The sequence below is a fragment of the Phasianus colchicus genome, chromosome 22 (assembly GCF_987193195.1).
Source record: "Phasianus colchicus chromosome 22, bPhaCol1.hap1.1, whole genome shotgun sequence".
Classification (NCBI taxonomy): domain Eukaryota; kingdom Metazoa; phylum Chordata; class Aves; order Galliformes; family Phasianidae; genus Phasianus; species Phasianus colchicus.
Genome location: NC_143457.1, coordinates 186,349 through 206,601, shown reverse-complemented (window position 1 = coordinate 206,601; position 20,253 = coordinate 186,349). Strand labels below are relative to the sequence as shown.

Sequence of the window (20,253 nt, the reverse complement as noted above, 5' to 3'; positions counted from 1 at the left end):
CCCTCGCGGCGCCCGGCAGCCCGCGCCGAGCGGCCCGACGTCCCGCGGCTCAAAGCGCCGCCGCGCGAAGCGCGAACCGGCCGCTCGGCGCCGCGCATGCGCCGCCCCAAGCGCGAACCGGCCGCTCGGCGCCGCGCATGCGCCGCCCCGCCCCGCGCTGTGACGTCGCGCGTCGCCGCGGTCGGCAGGGAGGGCGTTCCGCCGCGTGCGGCGGGGAGCTCCCTTAGCGGCGCGCGAGTGCCGGCCTTCCGCCGCTCCCTCTCGCTCGCTCCCTCTCCCGGCCATGGCACGGCGCACGAAGCCCGAGGTGGAGCGGTACGTCGCCTCCGTGCAGGCCGCCGCCTCCTCTCCCAGAGCGGTGAGTGCTGCGGCCCGGCCGGCGCCGCCGGCGGCGCTCCCTCGGCCTTCCCCGGGCCGCGGTGGGGGCCGCTCCCCGCCCGCCCCGTCCCTCCGCCCCTCCCGCGGGTGCCGGGCCCGAGGGCGGGCTCCTCCGGCGGGGAGTCGAAGCCGAGGGAGGCTGCCGGCGGGCGGGCGCGGAGTCGCCTCCTCGGAAACGCGGTTCGCCGCAGCTGCGCGCCTCGGAAAGCCGCTGAGCCCTCGGCGGCTTCGGAAGGAGCCCGGCGGCGGGGCGGAGTTCGGCTCCCTCCCGTTCCGTGGGCACGGTCCCCGGGCTTCCGGCCTTCCCTCTCTCGAGGAGCCGGAATAGGGAACGCGTGCCGTTCGGCTTTGGGCTCGTTTGGCCGCTGTGCGGCTGCTGTTGCCGTGGGTGCGACGGCGTTGTGAAACGCCGGCAGGAAGAGAGGGAGAGGCGGGGGGAAATAGCTCTGCTGCCTGCGTTGGTGGCTGGGCAGCCGGGTGATCCCCTGCTCTCTGGAACGACTGGCTGTGGAGCGCGGTCGGTGATGGAAGTAGCTGCTGGTCTTCCTGTTGCGTTGATTTTGGAGAGGAGGGTTGTGCGAGGCTGCCGGCGTTTCTTTTGAAATTCCTTTCCAGCCCCGTTTACGAGGAGGCGGGGCAGGCGAGAGAGGAAGGTGACAGAAGCATGGACAGGAGGAGCTTGATTTGTGGCATTTGTTTTCTTCTGCAACGTAGATAGGTTGCAAGAGAAACAGCTTGTATGTAGCTGACCCCATTCTCCTCTCTTTAGTCGGAAGTGTGCTTGTGAAAAGTAACAAGTGTGAGGACTTGCTTTGCTACTAACCTCAGTTTCGCTTTGGTAGCCTTTGCCAGTTACTGGGAAGAAATGTTATGTTCTTACTCCTGTGTCTTTCAAAAACAAAGCCCAGAGTACAAGGAGTGAACTGGAGCTGATAACTGTGAAGACACTTTAGGAAGTATTATGCACCCCTGGAAAGAAGGGTCTCCCTACTCAATTACTTCAAAAGTACTGTATATTTAAAATGTACCCTTTGTTTTTTTTTCTTCAGAGATCGTTAAAAGGATTCTTTTTTGCTAAGCTGTACTTTGAGATAAAAGAATATGAACTTGCTAAGAGGTAATAAACGTTACGTATGTTGTTCTGTTCTTTAAAGTGTGATGGGAAAGCTAAATGAAGTAGAGTGGAGAAATGAAGACCGTTGTCATGCTGTTTTAAGGTAGCAGCAAATGGGAAATATGGTGCCATTTAAATCTTCCTAAAACGGCAACTTAAAGCATGGGTAGTTACGTGGTGCTGTAAAAACCCATCGGGTAGAAATGTCTTTTATGCCATCGTGTTACGTCCTTCTTACAGTTCCTGTGAGCTACTGCTTTATTTAATGAAGGCCAGTGCTTGCAGGCAAATATGCAACATCTGTACGTGTAGCAATAATGTTGTGCCTTACTTGAAGATCTAGATCAAGCCCCTTGAACTAAATACAGCTAACTGTCCTGTATGACAGATTAAAGTCCCACGTTAGCTGCAAGGTGTGGGGGGACTTGTAATACTGAGGAATACTGATCCTTCTGGTTTTTCTTTCTTTCTTTATTTACTCTGTAGATATACATCTATTTATCTCAGTGTCCGAGAGAGAGATCCCAAAGCGCACAGGTTTCTGGGACAGATCTACGAGGCTCAGGATAACACGGAAGAAGCTTTTGGGTGTTACAAGGTAAGCACCTCACTCACCTCCCTGTCCTGCTTTATTCCTTTGTAAATGGACTTGATCTTTGTGCTTCCTGCTCTGATAGTCTTCTTCCCGCTGCCCTTTGGACTAAGAATATGTGAGCCCTGTAGAATTCTGCAGTAGGGATTATGGTGACAGCAGTAATCTGGCTGCTACTGAAAGACTGGACTGAGAGTGTTTTTCAGTTGCATTGTTTGTTTTCTTGTTAGCGGTGGGCTTTTTGTTTGTTTGTTTCCTCAGAAGTAGAGGGAATGGGGCAAATACAGTTCCGATTAGGTAAGCATATAAATGTGAACTTCACAGTCTGTGTTTCATTATTCGGGCACCGGGGAGGGAGAGGATACACACAAAAGTCTTGTTGCCAGCACAGTGACTGAGTGCCATCAGTCTTTGTGACTTAATTCTGTTTTCCGGAAGCCTCCGTATTAGGTTAGGCTAGAGATACCCCTGGTCTGGCTGTCTGAGTAGAGCAGCAGCGGGTGGTAGAGGAGCTGGTTTTGACATTGTTTCTCTTATGGTGTTCTGAATTCCAGCAGTTGTCTGGGTGTTACAAACCAATGGTGGCCTTCTTGAAAGGGAAAAAGGCTTTTCTTAAAGTAGTGAGAAAGTATTTATTGATAGTTCTAATTTGACTTGCTGGGTCTGTTTAATGGGGGACATGTTTGACATGTTTTCTTTCTTGTTCTACGTGGACTGCAAGATCAAGTTACTAGTAACCTTTTTTCTTATGTGCATGCATGGGGAAAACCAGCGTTCTGTGGAGCTGAATCCAATGCAGAAAGATCTTGTACTGAAGATTGCAGAGTTACTATGCAGTAACGACATCACTGATGGAAGAGCAGAGTACTGGGTTGAGAAAGCTGCCAGGCTCTTCCCTGGGAATCCTGCTGCTTACAGACTGAAGGTAAATTCCTGCTTCTGATCTCTGTTCTGTGCCTAGAAGAAACTTTAGTTGCGTCAAGCGATGGGAAAACCATGGTAGTAATATTATCCAAGAGGTCAAGATTAGATAGGTTAAGTATTGTCTCTATTACATGACTACACTGCTTTCTAGTTTTTTTTAATTTGAGTTGAAAACTGTCAAGTGTATGAGATGCTGTTATTCCCTAATACTGTGTAAATGCTTTCAGTCATACAATCTCACTTTTGTACAGGTGTTAGTTTTCTGGAGCACAACTGCAATGAAATCAAAGTCTTGAGAGGCTTGTGCTTTGGGATTTTTTGTGTGGTTATGTTATTTTATTTTTTTAGACAAGCTGTTCTGTATTGACGTGTGTCATCTTTGAACCAGGTGGTTTGACAGTCTTAACTTAGCATCTAACTTAGCATCTACAGGATGCAAACTCTAAAGCTTTGGGTTTTGTGTTTTTTTTTTTTTTCCCTCACTTCTAAAATGTTTGTCAAACTCTCAGTAGCACCTACCAGCTTTCCAGAGCAGTTTGAGTAATGTAGCCTGTAATGGCGATGAGAAAACAGTCAGGTAACATAGTTGCTGAAGAGGCTCTCGTAGAGAATGAAATTTTAACGTGTTGCCTTCGTATGTGATAGGAGCAGTTACTGGAGCGTAAAGGCGAAGATGGCTGGAATCAGCTCTTTGATATGACTCAAACCGAGCTCTATGCGAGACCAGACGATCCCTACCTTAACATCAGACTGGTTGCTCTCTACCGTTCAAATAATAGATTAAGAGATGCTGTGCTTCATTGTCAGGAGGCGGAGAAGAAAATACCTGTAGACTCCAGCTTGGAGTGGTGTTTGTGCGTCATAAAGACATTTGAGGTATTTAATCATGTTTTGATCCTGTCATAATCTCCCATGTCCTTGAAACCGGTGTTATTCTCTTAGTATCGTTACAATGGGCAGCTAATTCTCAAGTGGCTTAACTCCTTTAAATGTAATGTCTGTGGAAACAGTGATTTATTTAGGATTTTCTTAAGCCTTAAAGCGTTGTTTAGTTTCTAGCTGAGGTATTAAGTTAGATACAGCAGCTCCATCAGGGAGGGAATTGCTGAGGCAAATAGTTCCTGGAACATTGCTGCTGAAGAATACGTTAACATCTCACCTGGGAAACTGGATTATGTAGCAAGAAGTTCTGGAGAAACTCTTGCCTTCATAGAAGGATGGCGGTTCCTCATTCTGTGATGAACTTTATTCTTTAGGAATATCTTGAATCAGTACGAGACTTGGAGGCTGATAAAAATAATTGGAGAGCTGTCAAGAAGGATCATCTGCTGGCCTATTCTAGCTTGGCTAAAATGACGCTTGCTTCTAGAGATGTTTGACAAAGCAGAGGGGCCCTTGAAAGGTACTCTTTTAACTGTTCTGCTTATTTAAAAAAAGAAAAAAAAAAAAGAAAAAAATTGAATATTTTTTCTGGGTCACCGAACTTCTAGCAGGCATCATTTTCAGTGAGTAGCTGTTTTATGGATGGAAGAGGAGTTCCTCTGTACTAACTGCAAAGAGCAAATGTTGCTAGGCTTGATCCGCAAGCTGTGTCTGAGCTAAAGGCCTCAGAGAAGACTCAGTGATAGGGGTCTAGTATAAATCCTGGGAGACCAGGACTTGGTTGAAAATGAATCTTTTCTATGTTCCAGTTTTGATTGTGTGCTTCACTCAGTGAAGCCGTGTGCGGATGGACCTGATGAGCTGTCTCGTACCTTCCTTGAAATGAAAGGACACTTCTACATGCACGCTGGAACTTTCCTGCTGAAAACGGCCCAGAACAACGAGACACAATGGAGAGATGCATGTGAACTCGCAGCATTGTGTTATCTGAAAAGTTTCCACGTAAGTCACTCTTCAGTTTGTGCCTGTAATTGTTGCAGTTCTTGAATGCTCTCACTGTATGCGCACTGAACGCCTGCATTCCAAAAACTAACTACTGTTTTTAAGGCTGTCTCCTGTCCAAATCTTACCCTTCCATACTTGTTTAAAAGATTTCAAGTAGTGTGAAGAAAATCTCATCTGTTTCACTTGTCAGAAGTAAAGTGACTAAGGGCTAATGAGTGTGTTTCCTATAGGCTATTCCCTTCTCTGTAATGCAGCTAAAATAACTAGTATTAAGGTTAGTGGTATGGGGGGGAGGGGAATGACCTGAGTAGCTCTCATATACTAATTCCATAAGCAGCAGAGCTTGATCAAGCTTAATTCTTTGCTTTATGGAATAAAATCAGCAGATGATGCTTTACTAGCGTTTGAAGCTATTAAGAAAGTGGTTTCGTACTGGAAGCTTGCCATTGTAAGTTTGTAAATTGCATTACCTCAAAATGCTTTTCTATTACTTACATTCTGACTGATTATTCCTAATCCATATGCTGTTACTTAGCTTTATCAAAGAAAGGCAGAAGAGGTTGAGAGTGGTGATACGTTACCAGAAGAACGCAAAGCCTATCTTGTTAAAAGAAAGCATTACCTGATGAAGATCATTGACAAAAGCTCCTCTGACCCGTCAGTAGCTGACTAAGTAAAAGAATTAATGCTTGTGTGAGTTGTCGTCTTACGTTAATGTTAACAGATATAGGGCTTTCCTGGGGGAACAAAAACAACAAAAAACACCCAGAATTTCTGTGCAGAAAGCCTTGCAAACTGTGCAGCCGTAGATCAGAGCACAGCCTCTTGCTCTGAGGAAGAATTGCGATCATGACTTGCGTTTCAAATACATTTCTAGCTGCCGGTATCTGTTAAAGCTGTAACGGAAATGCTGAATGCAGTGATCCAGGAGCTTGGAGAGAATGGTGAAGAGGGAAGTCTTGCCTCCGGAAATATCTCACCAGCTGCACACGTGGAAGTAAAATATTCAATTCCATCACCTAAGAAGTTCTCTTTCTCGCCAACAAATACCTACCAGGTATATTAGCTGGTTACTCTTCTAGGGAAGTGTTACGTTTGTATAAAAAAATCCAAGTTCAATTAGTTTTTTTCTTTTCTTTCCAGTTTTCTCCTAAGACTCTCTCTCAGTGGGCAGAAGATCACAAGTCCTTACTTCAAAAGCTGTGTCAGCATGTGGAAGCTTTAACGGTAAGCAACTTTAGTCACTATATTCGATGCAGAATGGTTGATCTTTTTGTTCTGGTAAGTACTTTGTGACCCAAGCATTGAACTTCCCTTACCAGGCTACCTCTTAAAACTCAGTGAAGAGAACTGCTATAAACATCTGCTTAAAGTGAGTTCAAGAGTAAAACTTTGTTGCCTACAAACTCTGATTTGGTACTCAGATATGGGAAGCAATCCTGAGGATTGTGTGTGCAGAAAGTTGTGCTTTCTTCAGCTTAGCTACTGTCATCTTTGTTCTGGGTTTATTTCTAGCTTCAGGGAACAGTCTCAGTTTCGTAAAGCATGGGAAGATCATAGGTTATTGCAGCACTTAACTCATCTTTTTTGTGTGTGTGTCTCAGACCTTGAACATGCTTTTAAATAGCAGAGGAGCGTAGGGATCGTTCCTTAGGTTTTCTCCAAATACCAATGTAATACGTTTACATGCTCTTAATTGAAACACTGTCTTTAATAGAATGAAATACGGGAAATGAAACGTAATAGTTCCAGTGTAAATGTATCATCTCACTGCTGACCTGCTGGAAGCTATGAAACAGATACAGTGTCAGATGGTTATCGGAGAGCACAAAATCTTCATGAAGCTCCTTTAAGGGGTAAGTTGATGCTGAATTTTTAACTGAACACTTAGCTAAATGGAGTAAGACTTCTTAAAATGTTTCTGCAGTGTTCTGAGATGAATGAGTAAAACTGGTCCCCTGGGAAAGTTCACTCAAGTCAGTAATCACAAAAACTGGATATAAGCTCCTTTCTTGGTGTTCCTTTTCAGTTGCTACCTCTGGCCCATCTGTTCACTGTAGCCAGTCACCTGCTTGTAACTCGCAGTATCTTCAAAGAACTGCTGCAACCAGTGTAACACCAACAAAGGTGAGGACATACGAATCCGCTCAAGCCATTTCTACTGATGTGGTGAACTGGTTTTGTTTCTGTGTGTAGCAGGATATAACTGCGGTTCCCTAGAGAGCGTTTACTAAACTTGAGGTCTGCTGGAGACAGGCAGAAAGTTCCGTAATCAGCTAAGCTTTGGGATATTGGGTTTGGGAGAAACAGCCAGCAAAGCATGTTTTTAACCTGCTAACATATGTCCTCTGCTCGTTGTCTGCATTGTTCTTTTCCCCAAAATAGTATGGGGGCTTGATTTTTTTTTTTTTTTTTTAAATACTAAAGAAAAATGAGTCTATTCAGCTTACGCTTCTCCCCAGTCTGTGTTTTCAGATACCACTCAAGTTTTGAACGTATGATTTTAGTTAAAACTGATTAGAGTTGAAATCTCATTTTATGGTACGCCTTGCTATTAAGAGTACATGTTGCATGGGCTTTAGCACCCTAATCCCTTTTCCTCCTTTTCCACAAGGAAGTAACGGTGCTTTTTCTTTAGGCACCTGTCTGTGGCATGGATGGACTTGCACCTCAGCAGCGTAGATATGCTCATCAACAAGCAATCCGCACGCCACCTCTGCGAAACACTTGCGCTGCCATGTTTCCTCAAGACACGTATGGCGCACCTTGGCATTTTGATGCTCCATCTGCTGGAATCATTTTGCCTTGTGGTGATCGCTACAACTACAGCCTTCCACAGGCAAGCACAAATCCACCACTGCCTGAACCAGGCTATTTCACAAAACGTGTGGTTTTAAAACCTCTAGAATCCAGTGTTAGTGCCGCACAGGACAAATTGGGATCTGCCTTTGCTAAAAAGGAAGGCCAGTGGAACTGTGACATCTGTTTAGTAAGAAATGAACCCACTGCCCCAAAATGTGTTGCTTGCCAGAATACAAGCAAAACTAATTCAGAAGTATCTCTTCAAGAATTTTCCTTGAAACTTGAAGGGAAAACACCAGCATGTACCTCTCAGAATCTTGCAGATGGTGAAGCAAAGCCTGCAGAGGAAGGATGTAATTTTTCAATGTGGATGCCTCTCGGTGGATTTAAATTTGGTATACAGGAGTCCAGTAAAAATACCGCTAAGAAAGATGATCCATCCAAAGAGTGTACAACTGACTTGACAAACATGGATGAAAAAGACAAAAACGAACTGCCTTCGAGTAGTGGAGTTGCACTCCAGTCTGAAGAAACAGCAGACAGGGACAAGAGTGAGCACACCCGTGGGAAAGGCACGTTGGTAACATCTCATGTTTCTCGTACTAATGCAGCCAAAGCATCTCCTTGTGGTAACAACGCTGTAGCTGTGCTGGAGGAAGCTACCAGGGAGAGAAGCGACCTCGGCCATGGTGGTGATGCTTCTGATGCCACCGTAGAAGCTTTAGAGGTATCAAGCACCTCTGAAACGCCAGCAAAAACGGAGGTTTCTGCTCCAAAGTTTGTATTTAGATCTGAATTGTCAGGAGCGTTTTCAGTAACAAAGAGACATTCCCGTTTGGGAATACTTCAGCCCCCGGTTCCCTCTTTGGATTCAGCTTGAATCGTCCAAGAAAGAGCGATGAAGGAACTTCAGCATCTCGGAAAGCAGAGCAGGAAAAAGCGGGAGTAGCTGAACCACCCAAAAGCTGTAGTGCTGCTCAGAAACCTTGGGAGAGCGAGGCATCCCAGCCGGCTCCTTCGGCACAGGGTGGGCCCTCCAACTTCTCGTTTAAAATCCTGGAGAAAGGTGAGTGTTAATTGAACCAGTAATTTATTCAAGTGTGCAGCTCATTAGTCAGTCACTTGTTAACGCTGGTCATTGTGTATTACTTCTTCTGTCTTAATAGTATGTTGTTTCTTTCAGTTCTAATGCACGTCTGTGAATCTTCAAATCCTAGACTTTCAACTTGAGTAAATATGAAGTTGTAGTTCTTTGCACGTAAGAACAGAAGCGTGCCTTATGCGGGACTCAGTGCAACTCTGTAGTGAGAAAGGGAGTTGCGGGTAGGATTTTGGAATCTGTCCGAGGCGTCAGAGTTGATCTTAGTGTTGCTTTTTTTGTAGGGAAGGAGTTTGGTACTGCTAGAACCAGGAGATGCTAATATTGTTTAAACAACGAGGCGTTGTTTAAAATGTCAGGGTGAAGTGCTGACAGTGCATTTTTTGTGTTGAACTGGCAGTGTTTGTGCTCAGGCCTCGCTCTGACTGGTAAACTCCGAAAACAGCAATTGTGCTTAAGCTTCAACTCGAATTATCCCTTCAACTAGGAGGCATCCTTCTTGTCTGCTTCCATTCCTTTCCAGTAACTTCACATCTTTAGCTGGAGCCTTTGTTTGTCGTGGTTTTTCTTCTTGTACTTCCCAGAAGTATTGTGAAATAAGCTCTATTCAGTCTCTGGTTAATATCATCTGGAGTTCCAAATGCTCAAAGTTCATCGGTAGCACACGCTGCTGCTGACTGCTTTCTGTTTCTTACTTTCTTTTTCAGTCCTTGGTTTTGCTTTTCCTCTGTAGATGATACCCATATGGCTCTTCTCTGTGGTTGTATTTTGTTTGGCGTATGGCCATCAATAATTCTTGTAACAATATGAAAATGCTGACCTGTTCTTGGTCTGAGACGTGAATTTCAAAAGGAAAGTGTATAGTGCTACTAGAACCAACAGACAACATTTACAATATGTTTACAATATTTAAATTGAGAAAAACTGTCATCTTCCATTTGGCCAGTCACTCTTTCTGAGGCTGTGAGTGTCTGTGTACTAATAAAAGGTGGCACGTATTGAGCTACCGGAAATATAAGTAAATGTCAAAGGAAGCTAGTATCTGTAGTGGCAGTTGCAAGATTGAAGTCTTCATTATTGCATGGAGGTTCTTTGATAGCAGCAGAAAACCCAAGTATGACGGATTTACAGTTCCTTGGTTATCCTGAATGAGTGTCTTTTTACATAATGATGTTATTTCAAAAGCTCTACATTTAAGATGTTCTGAATATCGTTAGGTTACTTTATAATGTATGTGCCAAAAATGATCACGGTATTTAGCTGTCTTATCAGCTGTTTTCCACTAATTTTTGTGCTTTGCAGCAGGCCCCCCAGTCAAACGTGAATGTGTTACTGCTTGGGAAACTAAATCTTCTGAGCAGAACGCTAAAGGAGAAACTCCACAGGTCCCTTCTACGTCTGTCTGTGGCTTTAGTAGCAGTGCGGAGGATGCCAGTCCAGAAGGCTCTCAGAAAGAAGTAAAAACTCAAAGAAAAAGTACGAGTCAAGTCTTTACGAAAGTTTAGGCAATAAAGTTGCAGTATTATTCTTAGACTATTTTCACTTAGTGAGAAATAAAGCGTCTGGCAGATTAGAAACTACTTGACTTCTTTGACTGTGTCTCAAGTCTGTTCTGGCACTGGAACTATGGTACTACTAAGAACTTAAGTTTCTCTGGGAGAGAAAGGAAACAGCTTTGCCTCCTAAAGTAGAAACAGCTTTGGCTAGTAGAATTCCTCCTAGCAGGTATGTAAGAGTTAAGTGATTTCAGAGCAGTTTCCAAGGGAAATGGTGCTTGTTTTGGAATCGTACTGCTTCAAAGGTACTTCAGTCTCTTGTTGAGTCAAAGCTGTGTGTGTTTTAAGAGTGATGAAGAATGTCTGAAAGCTTCCAACAACAATTCTTGTTTGCTTTTTGTTTTTCCCCAGTTGTTCACTTCCCTTAATCCCTGGTAGTTAGCTGTTCTGAAACATTAGTAGCACTATAGGAAAGTTGGAGACTGAGAACTTACTATCTTGTTTTTACTGTACTGCTGTTGTAATTAAATGAAGAAATTTATCAATTTGTGGAAGGGAGGGAGGGGAGAGAGAAAATGTGGTTTTTTTGGAGGGAGTCGTTATTCTTAGTGTCCAGACTTAATGGAGTTTGAAGTTTGTATCTTTAGGCTCTTATGGCTTATTTGCTTACTGTTTTATTAATCGTACTGACTCAGTCTCTACAAGTAAGGAATAATTACATACTCCATCAACCAGTGAAGCAACAGCAACAGTATTTGTGCAGTCAGCTGCCAGCAGCGGAGAAGCAGAATCCACAGAAACTGCTCGCGTGTCAGAGAATTTACCAGGAGGTGGTGATACAGCTTTTTAGGAAGTAGAACAACTTGCTTGAAGAAGCCTGATGTAGCTTTGTAAGGCTTAACTCAGTTGTTCATGTCTGGATTTCGTGTTTAACCTTAGTATGCCTAATAAGAGGAGAAGCTTACAATGACTGTAGTCTTCTAGTTTGGCTTCCTGTAAAGAATAGAACTTAATTGCAGGTTAGTATAATGACTAAGCAAGACTGATAGAGCACCAAAAAACAGTATGTAGTGTCCTTTAATTGGAACAGTTAATCTGATGAAGTCTGCAAAATGTTGTCTTCCTCTTTCTGCAATATCTTGTCTGCCTTTCCTCATCCGTTAATCATATTATGACGTCTGTTGTTTTCTTTCTTGCCTTGCCTGCTCTTTTTCTCCTTCAGAAATGCTTGTCTGTCACATGTTTCTCCAGTTCTTTCAAGCTTTTCTTTAACTGTGGAAGATGTGTTAATTGAAGGATGTTAAAAGGCAGTAATGTGCACATATAAAGTGAGGAGGATACGCAGCTGTGAGGCCTCCATTTATTATTTTCAGTTGATTCTTATTCTGATCAAATGCCAGTATTAAGTTACTTAGCAGCCTTCATAAGGGGAACACCTGGAATGCTAACAGTGCTGGGTTATCACTCAGCACATCATTCAGCAGACCTGAAATTTCACTGGGAAATATGCCGGCACACTTGATAGCTTAAAAATGAATTTCAAAGGCTGAAATCTGTTGGGCTCTCTCCTTTTGAGAAGGCAGGGCTGTTCGGTCACTTCAGTGCATGATGAGTATAGAGCTGTGGGTACAAAGCCACTGAAGAAAGGAAAACATCGAATAATTTTGGATTATGATGTCAGAATTGTAACAGTGTTGTTGGTGACAATTTCTGGGGGAAATCATGCATTACTGTGCTGTGTTTTAGGTGGAGGTAGTCTGGAGAAGATGAAGGAATTCCCTTCAAAGAGAGGGCAAAATTTTACAGTTGGGCCAGAGATGCTGCTCAGTGGAAGGAGCGCGGTGTTGGAGAGCTCAGGGTCCTCTTCCATACACAGAAGAAGTGTTACAGGATCCTTATGAGAAGGGACCAAGTTCTTGAGGTGTGTGCAAAGCATGTCATCGCTAAAGAAATGAACTTAGTGCCCTCTGAAACATCAAACAGTGTTTTAATTTGGACAGCTACAGGTGATGCTGGTTAGTCGGTTGAGTGGTTTTTACAGTTCTTTTCAGTATCTTCTGTAGTTTGTTTGGCTTTGTTTTACCCTGGAGATTATACAGAACAAAAGCTGCTGATCTCTGGCTGCAGTGACTAGAGCTAAGGAAATCTCGGATTTGTTTTCAGATGGTGAAGTGAAAGTAGAGCAATTTGGGGTCAGAGCTAAAGTTCAAGAACTGGCTAATTCTTTTGAGAGGAGATTTGGAGAATGCCAGGAAAGCTTGTCAGAGCTGCAGAAGGGCCACCTCTCTCTGGCAGCGGAGCTGTCAAAGGACACCAACCCTGTTGTTGTGTATTTTGTTTCTGCCAGTGACGAACCTGTAGGACACACAACCACGGAGCTGCTTTCAAATATTGTCCCTCGAACAGCTGAAAATTTCAGGGCCCTGTGCACAGGGGAGAAAGGCTTGTGGGTTCAAGAATACCACATTTCACAGAATAGTTAGTGACTTCGATGTCAGGTAAGCTTAATGTGAAGGCTTTTCATTGAGAGAAAAAACCCATCTGGGCTGCAGCACTCCATGAATCCTGCCTGAAAGTGAGCTTTTCCAGTTCTTGAATGTGGTGAGAGTAGCCGAAATCAGCAGGGCTGCAGTCAGCAGCGATGCCTCAAGCTTTCCCGACACTTCTAGAGACCATCGCATTTTATTCTTGGAAAGCTATGACTTCATGGGAATGCCACAGACTTGCATGTTAGACTTCGTTTCGTTCATACCTGTTATCTGCCTGATCACTTCTCTTTGGCAGCTGTTGGATCTGTAGGCTCTTCAGAGCCGGGTGTCAGCCTTTGGCAGCAGCAGGAGGCGGAGCTCCCGACGTATTGCAGGCAGCGTTTGCGCTGCTCAGGGCCTTGGCTGCAGCGTGCGTGCAGAGAACAGCATGAGTGTTTGGCATGGCTGTGCAGCAGAGAATATGAAATGGTAGTTTTCTCACTTCCTCAGTGCCTCCCAGCACAGGACTCTGTGGTAGATCAGAAATTGGTGTGCGTGTTGGATTTGCTGTTTAGCAAGTGCATTCTCCTGCTGTATCTCTGTGTGTCTTTGTATTCTACTGTACTTTGACTGCAGGAGTTTTCTCGCAGGAGGGTCAGGGCCATCCAAACTCAGTTCTGTTGTGCTTTGAGTATGGAGCTCTTTCAAGCCTTGATTCTAGGCCTAGTGGAGTAGAAGCCAACACTGTGTGAACAACAGTTGAAAAGTGTCCTTTTCTAGAAGAGGAGCAAGGTGATGTAATTCTAGCAATTCAGTTGCAGGCTTCTTTTAACTTTGTGTAGCATGGCATTTTACATCCTGTTACTATGTTTCCTACAGGTGAGTTTGTTATTGGTTGCGTTACTAAAGCTATGAACAACCACTGGAAGTGCTTCTGCTGTGATATCTGCCAACAAGTATTGGCAGGAGTTGGATTTGTCAAGAATAACGGCAGGTGGGTCTTCACCCTTCCTTCTATCACTGATAATGATGAAAATGGAATGACAGTTGGGAGGGATGTAGAGGTTATGGTTCCTAAGGCTTTCCTGCTGAGATGGAGTAACCAAAGTGTCTTTTATGAGAAAAAGGTCTAAGAATGCATCACAAAACTGAGAGTGGATATCTTAAAATGTGTGCATAAAATATTAACTACTTGTCTACTTCAACACCAGATTTCCTGTCAAGTGTGTTTTGTACCTGGTGATGTTTCAGGATGAGTAGGATACACTGTGGTAGACACTTAAAAACAAATCAGATGCAGAAGTTTTGTCATTTTTAAATAGATTTTTATTTTCCCAACAGGGGTTCCCCAATTTGAGTCCAGTTTATCACCTTTTTCACTAATAAATGCGCTCATTTCAGTGGGATCCTTCACGGTTTTGTTTTTTTTTTTTTTTAAGTAAACTGTGTAGCCATTGATTTCATGCTTTTAATGCAGTACATGTGGTTATGTAGAGAGTTAGGGCCCGTTTTGCCATCCAGCTTCCAATCTAAATTTCTGAAGAGTCTGAGGGTAAAGCATGGGAGTGGGGCGGGATGAAAGACTGCAATTTGCAGCACAGGGTGGTACCATAGGAAATAGGAAATCTGGGTGCAAACTTGCTTATAGCAGCAAAATGACATTATTTTTCTAATACAAAGGGCAGAAAATTGGTTGTCTTCGGCTGCTTCAGTCATTATCTTGCCTATGTTCTTTGCTTTTAGTTGAGTTGCACAAAGTGTGTTTTTCTTTTCAGATTTCCTTCATCTCGTTTCATCAGCTTCTGCAGCTGCAGAATACATAGCTGCATGTTTTTACATCCTCCAGTGATGCATGGATGAGGGGGCATTGTAGGATATAACACACGTTACTAGTTGTTTGCTTTTTAGTACAAAGGAAGCTATCATTTCATTATCATGGCAGAGGCTGATTTGAAGAACAACCTGTAGTGTTGTCAGCGGTATTGTCAGCTTATATTTTTCTTTCTCTGATGTTTGATATCACGGGGAAAATGCAGAGGAGTGCATTTTTCTTTCCTTCAATTACATTTAAGTAAATCTAAAAGAAACCTGTGCTAAGAGAGCCAGAATGTAAGCCAGGCATGACTACAGCTTTCTAACCTGTTTGAGACAAGCTCCGTAACTATTTTCATAGAGATTTGATGCATCCTACTTAGCAGGCTTTTCTCAGAATCAATCAAGCTTGTTTAAAAAAAAATAATCATATTGAACTGTCATATTTGATGCTGCTAAAGACATTATTATAGTATAAATCCTGTTACTGAAACAAGTGCTAAAAATTAAATGATCTCTACGGAAGCTCTGAAGTTGAAATTGTTCTATTCATGCTCTCAATTAATGAAGTTTTGAACAGGAAGGAATTCACTGCTGATGCTCACGAACCGAAAGGAGAATAATTATATGGTTTACCTGCCGTGACAAAATGGGCGTCCCCATCTGTGGAGCACGTAGAAGACCAGTTGAAGGACGTGTGGTGAACGCTATGGGCAAACAGTGGCACGTGGGGGTAAGCATCAGCTGACACGTTGTCTTTCACAAGTGTAAAGGTTAACGTACTTACCTGGAATATCGCTGATCAGCTTCCATGAAAGGGTTAGAAAAGTGTGCAGCAGTGATCAGCAAATGCATCTCCTAATCCCATTTTCAACCTTGATGTGCCTGATCTTCCACTGAGAAAAGACCTCTGCCTGCGGAGCTAAAATCAGGAGATGTCCCAGGAAGCATTGCGAGGTCCTTGCAGAAGAAAATGTCACCAAGTGAGAAGCAGGATATATGGAAAGGCAGTAAAGTTCTGTGACAAACGTAGTGCTAGTGGGCATTATAACGTTTCTATGGCTTCCAGTTACTTGCCACGTAAGTATCTCTAAAGCAGTTTAGGTGACAGTTCATATTTCAAGTCTCTGTACAAGATTTACTTCTTTATCTTCCATTTAAGTTATAAAGATAAGCAGTCTAGGCCTTTTGTTGTGAAAATATCCTGTAGCATGTACTTTAATATCCTGTAGCATGTACTTTCTTCACAAGATGCAGTGGTGCTGAAAATGTAATCTTTGTCATTAATAACGTATCAGAATCACTTCAGTGCATTTTTTTTGTAACTTTTGGGTTGAAATGTTAAAGACAGTAAAAGGAATGTTATTTTAGTGATCTAAAAGTACAAAACAATAGTTGTAATTCTTATTTTCAGGATAGCTGGGCTAATCAGAATCTAGTTGCTCTTCAAGCTTAGTGTTGCTTATGTTGAGCTGTTTCAAGCTTTTACAGATGTTTAAATGAGAGCAGCTAATGACACCCAGTTTTCCCGAAGAACATAAAGACGACTTGCCACTCAGGAGTAGTGGTTTAACACAAAGCTTTTGAATGGCGTGGTCTTCCTTACAGCTGCAATTCTAAGATGACCGTGTGTTAAGATGAGCTGCATCAAGCAGCTCTTTCATCCGGTTGCTGAAGACTAACAAAGACTAAATTTGTCAGAGGACAGCACCTAGCATTTAAAGAAGAGGTATATGTAGTTGTACCGTTTCCCTCCAGACTCCCTTGACTGTGCAGTCGAGCACCATAATGGATAGACCTTTATTCTTTGGAAGCCAGGTGCAAGGTGTTGTGTACACATCTCTGCTTGGATAAATAAAGGAGGATTACATTTGGGAGTTCTGCAAATTTGCAGGTGGATCCTAAATTTGTCAGCGATGAAGGGCAGGTGATTGAAATATGCTGGCATCCCTGCAGACAATAAATGCCATGACATGATTAGCAACAGTATTGCAGTCAGGATAGAGCAAGAACATACACCAGGCAAGAGTTGTGTGTTGAGTGGATGTACAGATGTTCAGCTGGATGTTTACTAAAAATGTGTATGTGACTCTTCATTGCTGGATTTCAAATGCTCAGATGTTCAGGATTAGGGAAGCAGCAAAACAAAACCATATTTGTAGAGGGTGGAGCAGATGTAAAGAAATATTTTCATTTTTAATATCATGAAGACATTTGTAATTAGATGACGCAAGATTCAATTGGAAACCCAAATCAGACTTGCCATCCTTCTCCTTTTATTTCAGTTTAAATAAAACAGGAAAGCTATTGAGATACATTTGAGAAATTACCGTCAATAAAATCATTGCTTGAAAACTTTGTTGTTTCTCCTTCCTCTTCAGCTGTTTCCCCTGCAGTCATGTGATTGAAGGAGATGGTAAGCAGTTCTCAGCTGTTTTCTTAGCTTAGTTACGTTTTGATGAAAGTTCTTTCTAAAAGTGGAAGGAAGGTCCTTTGTTGAATCCCTCACTGCTCCCATTAGACCGCAAAGAGGCATTCTCTCTATCAGACATCAGGATAGATGTGATTAGTCAGAGGCCAAATGGGAAGAAGACCTTACAGCAGCTGTTTTGTGATGATGGAAGATGAAACAGGAGCTAAAGAGAAACCTTTTAGTAGTAACCAAAGGCCAGGGATGCTGGGAGATGCAGAGGAGGCTTCCTGCCCCACCAGCTTTAAAAAGGGACTCATACCGCTGTGAGGATGACCACATAGGCATCTCCCCAAATGAACTTAGGGATCCATGACCCAGATTTGTAAAAATATTTAGATACTGAACAATTTAGGTGGGCTTTGTGAGGGATTATTTTTTATTAAGTGCCTAGCTTCTATTGTTTCAGTTTGGTTCCTGGAGATATTCACCTATCTGTCACAGGCACCTGTCTTTTGAAAACAGAGGCTGGTGATAATTGCACAAAACCAGGAAGGGATTGTACCTGGAAAGATCTGTCCTGCAAAGGCATAAGTGCAAGTGTCTTAATTTTGAGGAGGAGAGATTGTTGGGTGGGCTTTTTGGACTGTCATCAATGATGAAATGCCCTAAAGCAAATCATTTCACGTGCATCATGCCACGTTCTTTTGTCCCTAGCTCTACAGCTCCCTCACCTAACACTGTAATACACATCTTAGCCTCACCTAAGCCAAATCCATTCACAAAGCGGGAGGAAGCCTCTGGTATACAAAAGGAGCTGGTAAAGTAGCTCATAGTCATGTGGGTCATGTAGTCATATAGGGTGAGACCTACGTTCCAGAAATGCGCTTTCCCCACACTTGGGGACTGGGCTGGACCTCGGCGGCTGCATTTCCCTCGTCCCCCACCAGGGGGCGCTGCTCCCCATCCAGCTCAGCACGCACCCTGCGCTCACTTCCAGGGGGCGTTCTCAGCAGCGTGTGCCCTTTGCACCGGGCAGCCCGGGCTGCGCTTTACTGACGTGCTGCTCGGCCGCGTTCACAACGTGTGCTCCAGTCAGCCCGCAGGCTGTCGGCTTTTCAGCGTCTATTACACAGCCCAGTGCCGGAGCTGGTGTGCGCTAAAGGCACCTGCAGCTGCCGGGACAGCCTGAAGAAAAGCCTCGGGAGGGGTTTGCACGACCCCAGGTGAGCCGTCAGCCCGGCGCTAAGCGCACAGAAGGGAACGCTGGAAGGGCCGCTAGAGGCAGATGTTGCCTGCTGGGTCCCCGAAGGGAAACTGCGGGCTGCCGGGGAGAGAGAGGGGAGTGGAAATTCCCCCGTTGGAGGCTTCCCATTCAGACACTCCAAAGGAGGAGTTGAAAGCTGCCATCAATCCATGCGTGCAGAGCTGTGGAGCGGGATCATCTCGTGTCTGCCGTGGCCCAGAGGGAGAAACGCACTCCCGGCTGGGCTGCGTTACACAGAGCCAACCGGGCAGCAGAGCACGCTGAGCTCCTCTGCTCACTTCCTCACTGTCCCAGCTCCAACCCCTTCCTGTGCCTCTCGGAGCCCAAGCCGGGCTGCAACACGCCTGGGAACCGCTGCTCCCCTCGTTGCAGCCCGTCTGGCCCAGCAAACCTGCCGTGCTGGGCCGGAGCTGGAGCCGGGACCGGGCTCCCGCCTGGGCTACAGCAGCGCCGGTTCCGCCCCGCCCGGTGCCGCTCCCCGCTGCCCTCCCGCCGCTGCTGGCAGGGGGCAGGAAGCGTGCGCTCCTCTGCACGAGGCGCGAAGGGCTCCTACCTTGGGTGCGGAGCAGGCTGCTCCCACCTCTGGTGCAGGCAACCGGGCTCCTGGGAGTCGCTCCTGGGAGAGCAGGGGATGCCGAGTGCCCGCAGCCCGGAGCTGGCCACAGGACGGCCTTGCTGCACCTCCTGCCGCCGCGGTGCTGCCCGGATGGCTTCCAGCCAGGCTCTGGCCGCTTCGGCACAGCCTCAGGTGCCGGGCAGCAATTCCCACAGCGAGCACGCCCCGAGCCGGCTGCCAGGCCGTGGGCAGTTTCACAGCTCGTTCTCGTGGCACATCTGCAGCCGTGGGAGAGAGGATGGGGGCTGTGTTTTGTCACGCTAATGAAGCGTCGCTCTCTGCTCCGTCCCTTTGCTGCCTTTGCTGGGGACATTCGCACATCCTTGGGGTCACACATTCCCACGTTGCTGTCCTGGCGCTCCTTTAACTCCTCTCACCCGTGAGCAGGTCCCAGCTGGAGGCAATCTCCGGCTGCCCTGCTCTCGAGGGCAGCATCTCCCTGCAGCTGGCTCACTTCCTCACTGAGCGCTGCCCATGGCACTCATGGCACGTTTATCCTCACTGAGCGAGTGACTTCTATTGCTAACAACTTCCTATCCTGCTTTCTCAATTCGGTCTTCTCTGCAAGGCATGAGCATGGTTAAGCTCTCTGTTGTACGAGGGCTGGCTATGCTATAACTCTCGAGGCCCACACATCCACTGTGGGGCAGAGAAAGAGCCCTGGTATGGACCAGGTACGTTACAGGTACAAGGACCCGTATGTCTTAAGGAGATGTCCTCCATTTGGGTGAAGGAGTGAGGGTGCTCCCCCAGAGGGTGGATCCACAGCTATAGGCTGTGTGATGCAGATCGGTGTGGGAGCACAACCCTTGAGAGCAGGGTCCCACTTGGGGAGGTATCTCAAGAATTCCGAGGTGAAATCTTGCAAGGCACCCTGAGATTGAGGCTATAATGCGCTCGGGAATGTAAGCTTTGTAATACTTTGGAGAAATCATCGCAACAAAAATGCGCTGGGGGGCATTTGCAGTTAGCTGCCAGGAAGGGGCCTGGTAGGATCATGTAACGAGTAAATGTCCAAACTGGTTTTTCATTGTTGTTATCTTTGTGATTGATAAGTGTTTCTGTTATAAAATTATTGCTTGTGGAATTCCATTTACAACACAAGTGCTCTTGTTGCTGGGAGACATTGGTTATAGCTCGTGCCCAGGGAATTTGGTGTTCCTGTGCCCTGGGGAAGTAGGCAGACTCCATTACCCAGCAACGAGACTTTATAAGCGGCTGCTATCTAGTGTGAATGCTAACCTTTGGATCCAAGGTGTGAGTGGTGTGAACGTGGGAATTGAGTTTAGTTGGATATTTGTTTAACCCTGTATTTGTTATCAGAGCCTTGACCTGTAGTACTGCCCAGGAATTACAGTGGAATAGAGGAAACTGGCATTTTGGTTGGC

The 20,253-nt window shown here is 45.1% G+C and overlaps 2 protein-coding genes across 6 annotated transcripts; both read left to right on the top strand.

The window, feature by feature from the left end:
• Positions 1-146: 146 nt before the first annotated feature.
• LOC149915213 (RANBP2-like and GRIP domain-containing protein 8) lies at positions 147-6,660 on the top strand. 5 transcript variants are annotated; one of them, XM_090122961.1, is made up of 10 exons: positions 148-358; positions 1,428-1,495; positions 1,979-2,090; positions 2,857-3,009; positions 3,654-3,884; positions 4,265-4,410; positions 4,700-4,892; positions 5,773-5,952; positions 6,039-6,122; positions 6,613-6,651. In XM_090122961.1, exons 1-6 carry the CDS (start codon positions 284-286, stop codon positions 4,385-4,387), a joined length of 762 nt encoding a protein of 253 aa, XP_089979087.1. In that variant the 5' UTR covers positions 148-283; the 3' UTR covers positions 4,388-4,410; positions 4,700-4,892; positions 5,773-5,952; positions 6,039-6,122; positions 6,613-6,651. The 5 variants fall into 5 exon arrangements, with proteins under 5 accessions (XP_089979090.1, XP_089979087.1, XP_089979086.1 ...); XM_090122960.1 differs by having other exon boundaries at positions 6,039-6,660; XM_090122964.1 differs by lacking the exon at positions 4,265-4,410 and having other exon boundaries at positions 147-358; positions 6,039-6,660.
• A 19-nt stretch (positions 6,661-6,679) lies between these two features.
• On the top strand, positions 6,680-16,927 carry LOC149915212 (uncharacterized). The gene is made up of 6 exons (XM_090122956.1): positions 6,680-6,751; positions 6,925-7,022; positions 7,534-8,763; positions 12,039-12,790; positions 13,640-13,754; positions 15,143-16,927. The coding sequence occupies exon 3, from the start codon at positions 7,549-7,551 to the stop codon at positions 8,575-8,577; it is 1,029 nt and encodes a 342-aa protein (XP_089979082.1). The 5' UTR covers positions 6,680-6,751; positions 6,925-7,022; positions 7,534-7,548; the 3' UTR covers positions 8,578-8,763; positions 12,039-12,790; positions 13,640-13,754; positions 15,143-16,927.
• The last annotated feature ends 3,326 nt before the right edge of the window (positions 16,928-20,253 follow it).

Excerpts from the sequence above, each read along its gene's own strand:
- LOC149915213 (XM_090122960.1), top strand. The coding sequence starts at position 284 with ATGGCACGGCGCACGAAGCCCGAGGTGGAGCGGTACGTCGCCTCCGTG. Across the intron at positions 2,091-2,856 it reads AAGCTTTTGGGTGTTACAAG|CGTTCTGTGGAGCTGAATCC; the intron begins GTAAGCACCTCA and ends GGGGAAAACCAG. Across the intron at positions 3,010-3,653 it reads CTGCTGCTTACAGACTGAAG|GAGCAGTTACTGGAGCGTAA; the intron begins GTAAATTCCTGC and ends CGTATGTGATAG.
- LOC149915212 (XM_090122956.1), top strand. The coding sequence starts at position 7,549 with ATGGATGGACTTGCACCTCAGCAGCGTAGATATGCTCATCAACAAGCA.